The sequence below is a fragment of the Mustela nivalis genome, assembly GCF_964662115.1.
Source record: "Mustela nivalis genome assembly, chromosome: 3".
NCBI lineage: Eukaryota > Metazoa > Chordata > Mammalia > Carnivora > Mustelidae > Mustela > Mustela nivalis.
Genome location: NC_139022.1, coordinates 105,795,424 through 105,807,204, shown reverse-complemented (window position 1 = coordinate 105,807,204; position 11,781 = coordinate 105,795,424). Strand labels below are relative to the sequence as shown.

General features: G+C 39.6%; 1 protein-coding gene across 9 annotated transcripts in view; it reads right to left on the bottom strand.

Annotated features, from left to right (window-relative positions):
* Window positions 1–277: 277 nt before the first annotated feature.
* BRD8 (bromodomain containing 8) overlaps window positions 278–11,781 on the bottom strand; it is a 34,968-nt gene continuing 23,464 nt past the window's right edge. For 8 of the 9 annotated variants that reach the window (XM_082725476.1, XM_082725483.1, XM_082725479.1 and 5 more), the window contains 7 exons: window positions 8,806–9,084; window positions 7,534–7,797; window positions 6,781–6,932; window positions 3,379–3,468; window positions 3,213–3,281; window positions 1,403–1,580; window positions 278–658 (listed from right to left, as the gene is read on the bottom strand). In XM_082725476.1, the coding sequence (XP_082581602.1) occupies window positions 608–658; window positions 1,403–1,580; window positions 3,213–3,281; window positions 3,379–3,468; window positions 6,781–6,932; window positions 7,534–7,797; window positions 8,806–9,084 (1,083 nt within the window). In that variant the 3' untranslated portion in view covers window positions 278–607. The remainder of the gene's footprint in view (window positions 659–1,402; window positions 1,581–3,212; window positions 3,282–3,378; window positions 3,469–6,780; window positions 6,933–7,533; window positions 7,798–8,805; window positions 9,085–11,781) is intronic. The other variant, XM_082725477.1, reaches the window with a different exon arrangement.

Below are 11,781 nucleotides of genomic sequence, written 5' to 3'. Positions count from 1 at the left end.
GGCGCCTGGGTGGCTCAGTGAGTTAAAGCCTCTGCCTTTGGCTCAGGTCATGATTCCAGGGTCCTGGGATCGAGCCCCACATCGGGCTCTCAGCTCAGCGGGGAGCCTGCTTCTCCCTCTCTCTCTGTCTGCTTCTCTGCCTACTTGTGATCTCTGTCAAAGAAATAAAATCTTAAAAAAAAAAAAAAAGAAACCCACGTCAAATACCTTACGGTCATTACACGAGATGTTGTCCCCTTTATTCCCAGATTCTGTAATCATTAAAAAAGCAATCTTCAACTTGTGAAATAACATTTATTTATAGAGCAGTTATAAGAGGCTTAATTTAGTTACATCTAAATCAAGCCTTTGGAACAAAGAAGTGAGGAACATTTATGGCATAACCCCAGATTTCAGCTTTCCCCGTTTTATATTATGTCCACAGACACCTTTGACTTCTTGGTTGTGAGTTAACACATTTTTCTTACTAGAAAAGCAACAGAAAACCGGTAAACAAGTACTGGGATCTTCTCTGAGTCTCAGTAAAAGGTCCCAAATCCAGAAAAGGTCAGGACAGCAGCTCCTGGTTATCCAGACGTTTTCCATCATCCACATAGCTGGCTGGTTCTCATTCCAAACTATTTAAGTCTCTTCTTTTGTCTAACCAAATACTCAGCACCTACAGAGTCAAGGCAGATAGCAAGCTATGAATCTTAAAAACTACGGAGATTTGAACGCAATTTTCTTTTTCTGCAATGAGGTTTGACTATGCTTTTTTTCCTTTTAAATATGCTCCTTCCTAGAAAAGAAACTCCCAAATGTCTTCTACCTACCATGTCTTACCCCTGTAGATGGGACAGTGTGAACATACATTAATATCAACAGGTATAGCTTTGGTCTGCATGTTAAAACCCTCTTGACTTGAGGCCTTGGAAACAGGAGCTCCAGTTACTTATCTATCCCCATCTCTCTTGAGACTCTTCCACTGCTGCCTATCTTCCTATACTAGTTTACTTCACTATCTATGAAAGCTGGTCCTACAGAGGCTTAGAGTTTTCCAAAGCAGTAGGTACAATGTCAATACCTCAGGGCCTTTAACCATGTCTAAACATAAACTCTGAGGGCGCCTGGGTGACTCAGTGGGTTAAGCCTCTGCCTTCAGCTCAGGTCATGATCTCAAGGTCCTGGGATTGAGCCCTGCATTGGGTTCTCTGCTCAGCCGGGACCCTGCTTCCCCCTCTCTCTGCCTGCCTCTCTGCCTACTTGTGATCTCTGTCAAATAAATAAAATCTTTAAAAAAACAAAACAAAACAAACTCTGAGAACACAAGGTCACCTTAATATCGCTCTTATTCTCACAGACTTTCTGAAATCAGATCCCAGAGGTTGTACTCCTTTTTCTTACAGCTCGCTACATACAGTACCTGAATCTGCTCTAAGACTTCTCGCTGCATCTCCACAGCCATATGGTACACATGATGATCAGAGTCATTGTACATCACAGCATTCTGGAACATCAGCATCAGGTCCCGCTGGAACTGAGCCATGGTACGAATACGTCCCTTAGACAGATTCCTTTTCAGGCTAGTTAGGTCCATGGGTCTGCAGATGGCCAAAAGAAACCAAAGGAAATCAAACCTTTATGTGGGACCTAACATAATCTCTTAGAGAACCAGCTCTTAATTCCCACCAAATAATAAAATAGCAACAGCAGCTAACATTTGGTTTTTTACAATAGGCCAAGTGCTTACCTTGCCAAGTACAAGGTACTTTGTATATTAATTCACTTGACCCTCTCAGTAAACTTATAAAAGCTAGGTACCTTTATTATCACCAACTGGCAGTGGGGAATCAATGCTAAAGAGGTTAAGTACTTGCTCAAAGTCACACAGCTTGAATTCCAATTTAGAAGCAGCCTGACTCCAGAGGCCACAAGCTCTGGAGGCCAGAGGCCACTATACTCTACCCCTGTAGGAGGGGCACTGGCCCCACATACCAAAGTTGTAAGGAGACCCATGATTAGTCTGTCACAGAGGAGTTACTGACTATTCAATGTGTAGTCCTATACAAGTTGTTTAATCTGCTACTCTTACTATATACTCAAAAGCTAAGAATTTTTTTCTTCTTTTTTAGAAAAGAGTGTGAATCAAGTGAATGTTTAGATAAATAACTAATGAGACACAGAGAGTCCGTATATAAGGGAAGACATAACAGTGTAGAAAGAGGACTGAACTAGGAGGTTAAGAATCTAGGGTTTAGTTCTAGCTCTGCTCTTCACTGTTGATCACCCCAAGTCATGAGCACCTCTGAGCCTTACTTTCCTCACGTATAGAATGAGTCTTTCATTGTCCAAAGGTGCTTTCCTGATCTTTTATACTCTATTAAAACACTGGTTTATGACAGCATTTTTAATGAATTATGCTATAAAAATCCAAAATAGTGCTATCAATGTTTATAATAGCCATTTGTATTACCATCTTTGCCTTAGCATACTTATAACGGCTTGATGAATATAATAGTGTTCTTTTTAAAGCTTTGGTCCAAAAGATATTACCAAAAGCTATCAAAGGCTATGGGAGATTACAATGAATGGATGTTACTTAAAAATCAATACTAAGGGGAGCCTGGGTGGCTCAGTGGGTTAAGCCTCTGTCTTCGGCTCAGGTCATGATTTCAAGGTCCTGGGATTGAGCCCCGCATCGGGCTCTCTGTTTAGTGGGGAGCCTGCTTCCCCATCTCTCTCTGCCTGTGTCTCTGTGCACTTGTGATCTCTCTCTCTGTCAAATAAATAAATATTTTTTAAAAATCAATACTAAAAAAAAAAAGCCTATTATTATCCTTTTGTTCCCTGCATTCTTTCTCAAATGAAGACCAAGCTTACCATTACTTTACAAACTTGTTCAGATATAAAATATATCTTGAGTTTGTAAGTAATCTAAATGAAATAAAGAAATGATCAGGGCACCTAGCTGACTCAATTGGTGGAGCATGTGACTCTTGATCTTGGGGTTGTGAGTTTGAGCCTTATGTTGGGTGTAGAGATTACTTAAAAATAAAATCAAAAGAAAGGAAGGAAGGAAAGAATGAATGAAGGGAGGGAGGGAGGGAGGGAGGGAGGGAGGAAGGAAGGAAGGAAGGAAGAAAGAAAGAAAGAAAGATGGATGAATCAGAAATAAAGTTTGGAAAAGACAGATATAGAAGCAACCAACTGTTCTTGACCCCTTTTCCACTGACCTTTTCACCACGTCCTTGTATCCTGGGGCCTGCCTTTCTGACACAGGCTTCAGAAAAGGACTGCTGAACCTGTTAAGGAACAAACTCTGAGAGAATGAAGAAACTCTGGAAAGTCATTCAAATGAGAAGAGGGACTGTGAAGGCCAAGAGTGGCTTGGAGACCTACCTGTGACTGGCAATCATCTTCCAGACTGGCAGGAGAGTCTTCTTAAATAACAAGTGATCCTGAACAGGGTCACTCTGGCCTATATCACACCTATACGATAAAACAGGACAGAAAGGAAACAGTAACTTCACATATGGTATTCTGTCTCTCCCAGGTAGGTAAAGAGATTTCCTCATTATATAGTGCTCCTACTTAATATGGGAAGGAACTAACACCAGAAATTAAAACATATTTAATCCTTCCATAAGAGAACCCAAACACTACAAATATTCTCTTATCAGTCACTATTACCTAATGAAATAGTTATTTTCTACTATCAATCTACAGTTGCTTCTGTCTTTTGGACTCTTGCTGATTTGCTCTTCAGCACTTGTGACTCTAAAAAACGGTGTATGAAAGTAGTCTTTGTTCACTGATGCTCCCCAAGTGTGGGGTACATAGTAAGTGCTCACGTATTTCATAGTATTAAGTATTTTGGAAATGAATCTGGTCCTATGTTTATGCAGAAACATGCTACAGTAATAAGTATTTTTCCTACATTTCCTGAGAAGAAAATACTTGGTTATACATCTTAGGGAATTCCCTTATGTTTCATCTGAATTCTATACAATTTACATATTTCTCCTTTTCACTAACAAAATACCTAAAAAAAAATTCATTTTTCCTCATGGTCCTTCCTTCTCTGGGCTAAATGGTCTAGTTATTTTTTCTTCTAGGTCCTACTGTCCAATGTTTTATTTCATCTTATAATCTTCCCAGTTGACAAGTTTTCTCTTTATTCCAAAGTTTAACATTATGTTATACTTCCTACTTAATATATTGCATTAATCTCTCAAAATGGGTTCTTCTTACACCTAAAGTTTCATACCCTCTTTGTGTTTTATATACCATACGGTGTGTGTCCATTCAAGCACAACTCACATCTCATTTTATCTTTCTCCAAGTTGAACAATTCCAAACAACTATGCAGTTTCAGGATATGGTATCTCATCTGCATCTAAATTATATACACAAAAATCAACTGTCCTTATATCCAGAACCCTGTCAGAACAAGGCATTTAAAGACCAAAACAAACCTCTTCCTTTGTTTCTGGTCAGTTGACCAGAATGAGGAACAGTTCCTTGGTACCAGGGCATTTTTGTTCATATATCCACACAAACGTTATTAAGTTTCTATTATATGAAAAATACTGCCTTAAAGTTTCCATTATATGAAAGGTACTGCCTTATAACTTTCCATTATATGATCATAATTTATCACCTTTGCAATATTTTAAGAAATAATCCCTAGCTTACCTTTATTTCCACCTATTTGGAAATGCATGCCAGGCAACAAGGAAAACATGGGAACGGAAAGCACCTGAAAGCTTAGAGTGGTGCTCCACAGGTTCTACTTCTATTTTTTCCTGAGAGTTAGTACCAACTAAGGGGAACCAAGAAAAGAGGAGCCTGGAGAACGTCTATCTTTCAAAGTAGTTTTAAGCTTGCCTGATTATAACACAAAATCTCAGCTTTCTATTTCCCTTAAGTCATTTGGCCAAGGAGACTCAATTTCTATTATCTGTTGCTTTCTAATAAATATTCCATGTTTATCCTAAATCCTAAAATAAGAACATGGATTTTGCCATTCAAGGTACTAAAATGTCATGAGATAAAATGTCCCAGATTAGAGATTTCCTGTTTTCTGGAAAGTCATCATATATGCCCTCTGTTCATACTTACACAGGGCATTACAGAAAAGCAAAGGAAGCAATTCTTCAACAACGTAGGTATTAAGCTATGTTCTACTTGCATAACAGAATTTTGAAATCTGCTACTTAAAAAAACAATACGTCATGCTATCTTCTCTCAGTATATAGTTACAAGACCAGGCCCAGAAAAGGAACTATTTACTACCATAACAAAAACTTTTTTTTTTTTTTTTTTTCTGATTTAAAGAGAAATTCCTGGGCGCCTGGGTGGCTCAGTGGGTTAAGCCTCTGCCTTCGGCTCAGGTCATGATCTCAGGGTCCTGGGATTGAGTCCCACATCAGGCTCTCTGCTTGGCAGGGAGCCTGCTTCCTCTTCTCTCTCTGCCTGCCTCTCTGCCTACTTGTGATCTCTATCTGTCAAATAAATAAAATCTTAAAAAAAAAAATTCCCTTTACTAAAAAAAAAAAAAATTAAGTTTCCACAGTGTACTCTTTAGCTTCATAATTATTTATAAGAAGACAATTATACAAACAATTTCCTAGGATCTGTGAAAAAGAAACAAAGGAGGGGCGCCTGGGTGGCTCAGTGGGTTAAGCCGCTGCCTTCGGCTCAGGTCATGGTCTCAGGGTCCTGGGATCGAGCCCCACATCGGGCTCTCTGCTCGGTGGGAAGTCTGCTTTCCACTCTCTCTCTGCCTACTTGTGATCTTTCTCTCTCTGTCAAATAAATAAATAAAATCTTTAAAAAAAAAAAGGAAACAAAGGAGATCAATACTTCAAAATAATTTTTAATTACAAGTTACAAGGAGTTGTTTAAGTATTTTTGAAAGAAGTACAGTTTCAGTATTAGACTTGAGGGACAATCTGAATGGCAATGTTTCCTGAATAAATACAGTAATTAAAGAGAAAGTTTATTGAGGCACCTGGGTGGCACAGTCGGTTAAGCGTCCAACTCTTGGTTTTGGCTCTGGTCATGATCTCAGGATTGTGAGACCAGGCCCCACATCAGGCTCTGTGCTGAGCGCAGTCTGATAAGGTTTCTCTCTTCCTCTCCCTTTGATCCTCCCTGCCTCACACATACGCATGCTCTCTCTCTCTCTCTCTCTCTCGAATAAATAAATAAAATCTTTTTAAATAAATAGAGAAAGGTTATTTATGAATGAGATTTTCAATGTCAATGAAACTTTTTTTTTTAAAGTAGGCTCTTTGGGGCGCCTGGGTGGCTCAGTGGGTTAAGCCGCTGCCTTCGGCTCAGGTCATGATCTCAGGGTCCTGGGATCGAGTCCCGCATCGGGCTCTCTGCTCAGCAGGGAGCCTGCTTCCTTCTCTCTCTCTCTCTGCCTGCCTCTCAGTGTACTTGTGATTTCTTTCTGTCAAATAAATAAATAAAATCTTTAAAAAAAAAAAAAAAAAAAAAGTAGGCTCTTTGCCTAACATGGGGCTTATACTTACAACCCCAAGATCAAGAGTCACACACTCTACTGACTGAGCCAGCCAGACGCCTGAAACAGATTTGTTTCATAAGAGGAAAACATAGACGTCTATTTATACAATAAAGTTATATTTAGTTCTATTCCTAGTGTTCTCCAAATTTTAATTTCTTTTTATTAATTTACAAAAGTAATCCATGTTCATGGTAATGAATTCAAGTAGGCATAAACAGAAGTAAAAGTGTGAATCTTAACAATCTTGGATAAAAATCCATACTTACAACTTTGAAGAGGTAGTACGGCTGAAAAGGATATCCACCAGAGGAGTCTCCTGAATGCTGAAGCCATCATCACACTCACCTGAAGAGGGCTGGTCTTCCACCCCTGACACATACCCTTCACCCTGGTCCTCCTCTTTGGATTCTTCCTGAACCTCCCCGGGGAATGCCAAGAAACAAAGAAATCTTCAGAAAGAGATTTACTATCTGCAAGGTAATTTTACTTGCATGGGGTAAATGAAGGCTGACTTTAAGGTGGAAAGGGTCAATTACATAAAGCTATACAAGAGATTGGAGAACGATAACTTAACCAGACCTTAGTCAATGAATTCTTGTTAACAATTTGGCCAGAGAACTATGATTCTGTATCCAAGAAAAAATAAAAGACCAATAAACTAATTTCTAGATGGATGTTGTATCCTTTTAAAACTGTCAGTATGACTTGTGGCCCTGGAGTTGCTAGCCTAATATTCAACATAATGACATTCTAAAGTGTATCGATTGCTCACTGTGAGCCAGGCACTAAGCGAAGTGTTTTACATGAAATGTCTCACTTCAACTTCACAGCAAATCTAAGGTAGAGAGAGCACCACTATTCCATTTACAGTGAAAAAACATTTATAGTTAAGGGCACTGAAACCTGGATTTGCCCCCAGGAACCCAAACTTTCTGGGGTTAGCCTGCATGCAGTAACTATGTGTTCTGCCTCCCTGGGTAGAGGACCAATCAGCCAGCTGGTTTAAGTTACTCACTCACCTCTTCACTCTCCGTGGTTAGTGGCTGAATTACACAAATATCTGAGGGTGCTGAAGCCACCTCTGGCCTTCCATTTTCTCCCAGTGACTTCTCAAATACCAAGGGGTCTACTCTTGCTGAAGACTGTTCAGGCTCTCTGCATGACTCTTCTTTCTCAATAGCTTCCATTTCCCTTCCCCTTTGTTGTCTGGTACCAGATGAAAGACAGCAACCTTCACTGGATTCTTTGCTGCTAATGCACAATGGCTCCATTAAATAAGCTACCTGCAATCATAGTATGCATAAGAACACCACTGGAAACCATTATTTATATATCAATAACATTACATGATTACATTACCACTATGACTCAGTTTGAGATGCAAACAGATTAATTCATTCATTCCATCAATTAAAATGTATAAAAAAGGGGTCCCTGGGTAGCTCAGTGGATTGGGCGTCTGCCTTCAGCTCAGGTCATGATCCCAGGGTTTTAAGATTGAGCCCCACATTAGGCTCCCTGTTTAGTGGAGTCTGCTTCTCCCTCTCTGACACACCCCCAACTTGTGCTCTCTCTCAAATAAATAAATAAAATCTTTTAAAAAAATAAATAAATAAGATGTATAAAATAACTCAGATACCCAGATACTGAACTAGTTGCTAGGAACCTAATAGTAAACAAGATAGATATATTTCTTGCCTCTTCAAAGAGCTTGTGCTCTAATTTTTCATGTCAAGTGTCAACTCTGATCAACTGGGAGTAGTAGTCCAGAAAACTTGAAAATTTTTCCTCCACAGACTTTGCAGAAAGAAGTAGCAACACATAATATGGATTTATCTTAACCTAGGTTCTCCTGAATGTGTGAAGTTGTCACATAAATATAAACTATCCAATTCGGTTTATCTCTGGCCTTCAGCCCTAAACCAGGGTAATAAGGGCACTGTAAAATACTGCCTTGAAGTCATAATGTTATAACCTTCCAAGAGCTCGGGTGTCACCTCCCATGACTCTGAAAAATGAATTGCAACAGATATTCATAGGGCAGTCCACTTCCTATGACCTTGGGCTCCTTATGACTGGGATCTTAGAACATTCGGTCAAAAAGTACATATTCAGCACATACTGTGTATTAGCATGAAGTCCTAGAAACATAACAATTAACTTAGTTCCTGCCACTTTGGAGCTTGCATTTTAGTAAACAATATTAAGAGTGGTAGAAATGTGTATCTGGGCAAGCATTCTCTTAGGAAGCTGAGACTCTCCCAACTTTGGAAATAACGGTTCCCCATTACCTCAGACAGAAAGTGGAGGAGATTCTGACGGCTGACTTCCTCTGCCTCTTCCTGAGATTCCTCACTGCCTCCGTCCCCCATAAGCAGCTCACTAGGTTCTCTCCCTGGGCTGCTTTCCTCTAGTTCCTCAGCCCCTGGCTCCTCAGTTTCTCTCCAGCTGCCCACATCGAGATCCAGACTGGAATCCCATGAGCTGAAGAGGGACCTGCAGTCGTTGCTCAGCTCAGAGTCATTGGGATAGTCTTGCTCCGAATCGAACCAAACCCACTCACGCCCCATCTGTAAATACACAGAAGAATGCATTAAATTCACTCATACCGCTGTTTCTAAGGCATTTTCATCTCCAATCTTCAGTACAAAGTTGAGGGATAAGAAACTTCTTTCTACTCACCATTACAAAGAATAAAAGCTAACTGAAAGGAGAGACATCAGGAGATGAAATGTTTGTCATTAGGAATAAAATGAAAAAACCTCATGTCAAACAGTGTAACAGAGGTATTACCCAGTAATTTTTTCTTGAGTTTCCTCATACTCCAGAAGAAAGGAATAGGAACATAGCTAGTTGAACAAAATTCTTCTATCCCCAATCACCCCTAATCTCAACTGGAAGACAATACATTTGAGGGATAAGAGATATTTTGCTAAGTGTATAGACATTTTTAATCAACCACTGAATCCTCAAAACATACTTTAAAATCATCTGTGGCATTCTTCCAGTCATAGCCAACTCACTTCTCAGAATGAGTACAGTATCAAGTTTTAAAAGTATATTCCGCTCCTCTCATTACACTACACTATCCTGGTTTTCTTACCCCTTTCTCTTCTCCATTTTTAAGTAGGCTCCACACACAGCATGCAGCTCAGTGTGGGACTCAAACTCATGACCCTGAGATCAAGACCTGAGCTGACATCAAGAATCAGACTCAACTGACTGAGCCACCCCGGCACCCCTCCCTCCTCTCTCACCAGTTGCAAGAAATCCTTCTTTTATGTTCTTGTCTGGCCTTTGCTTCCTTATTAATACTTAAAATAATGTCTGCATTTTGAGGTTTCAACTTTGATCTCTACTCAAATAGCTCCTGTATCTCCACCTTTACTTCTTATGTGCATTCTGGTCTCATTTTTCCATGTACACAAAGGTGCCATACCATCTGCTTTAACGTTTCTAACTAAAATCACTTCTCTTCCTGAATATCTCCAAAATCACGTTCTTTCCTAAACTCCCTTTTCCCTCGTATCAACACTATTTTCCTAATTCTCTTTACTTCTCTTATATTCAGTCAACAAGCCCACTTATCAATTTCCATCCATGGTACCTTTTCTCAATGCCCATCCTCTGTTCTAAATAAGTGCCAAAACCTCCTGGTCAGTTTCTTGAGCTTTAATCCAATGTGTTGTAAAGCACATCTGCCACCTTCTCTACCAACCCAAAGTCTGTATCCTTTAATGGATCTCCTCTACAATCTTCTCTCATTTTTAGGGCTTCATGGCTTGTACTACATGCAAGTTTATAGACTGCTTTGGGAATATACTTCCCCCCCGCTTTTTTTTAAAGTAGGCTCCATACCTAGCGTGGTGCCCAATGAGGGACTTGAACCTGAGATCAAGGCCTAAGCTGATATCAAGTCAGATGCTTAACCGACTGAGCTATGTAGGCACCCCTGTATTACAATTACTGATCTTCTTAAATTGACTGACTTCCCTTCTGTCACCCCACAAGACTGTGTCTTCTACATCCTTAGCATCCTAACAAGCTTCAGTTTAAGCCAGAAAGATCAGTAACTTCTATTATCTTTCTTAAACACATCTTTTTCAAGAAAACTCAATGTACTAGACAATACCCTATTAATGTCCATTTCTGTATAATATAAGGCTCCTAACTGGTTTACCTCATGGAGTTAATTTTTACTTAGTAACAAAAATTGGAATAAACTCAGATGATAAATTTCCCCTTAAACTGATTTTAGCCTTCAAATAGCAATGAGTTATAAAATACACAAGAACCCTACATATAGAATCAGGAAGGAAATAGTATCATACTGTCCTAGAAATACCACCTGCTAAGATAGTACACTAAGTAGGACCAATGTCTGAGATAAAGGTCAGTGCTACCTCTGTCTGTGATCTAATATTCATTAAAAGCAATACCATAAACAGAACTCTGAAAACCTTAAGTTTTCCCAAAACATTCAAGAAAAGCTGAATAAGATTATCCTCAATACACAATGCAACACTTTATAACATTAATTATAAATTCAATCTTGATTACTTACCTTCTCTAGGCTGTTGAATAGTTCATATTATAATACCACTTCCCCCCCAATCATCTCATTTCCACAGATGATATAACAACTATCATGCAGAAAAAAATCTCAAGCCTCTCACACACACACATACACATAGAACACACCAAAGGCTAGAGTTTTCTTTTCTTTCACTTTATTGTATACACACACACTTCACAGGTGTTTTGTTTTAAAAAGTCTGTACACTTCACCAGACAGTACAAACTAGCTACAATCTGCTAGCTACACATTAGGACATTAACATAGCCCATGATTTTTGCCCTACAACAGGCAATTGTACTACTCCAACTCTCTGAGAGAGTTTCCCCAGCTCATGTCACATGGCCCAGGTGCCTCCTCTTCTGTAACTTCCACTTCTGGAACTGGGCCGACAAGCCCAAGCTCTTGTTTACTTCTACTTCAGGTTCAGCTCAATGAGGATACTCTGAAGCTTCACTTTTTCATCTTCATATCTGCTTCAATGGCACAGCGGCGCCCCCTGGTGCCCCCATCCTAAATGACAGGCAGACAAAGAAAGGGAGCATGAGTGAGTTGATCAGGAGGTTAAGAAAAAAGTTGCAACAATGCTGGGGATGTGGTATCTTGGGGAAGAAGGAAGAGAAATCAGCAGAAAAATCCAGGAAATGAGAGGTACAAATCTGTCTTCCCACAGAGTGGGCTAAAAAACTCC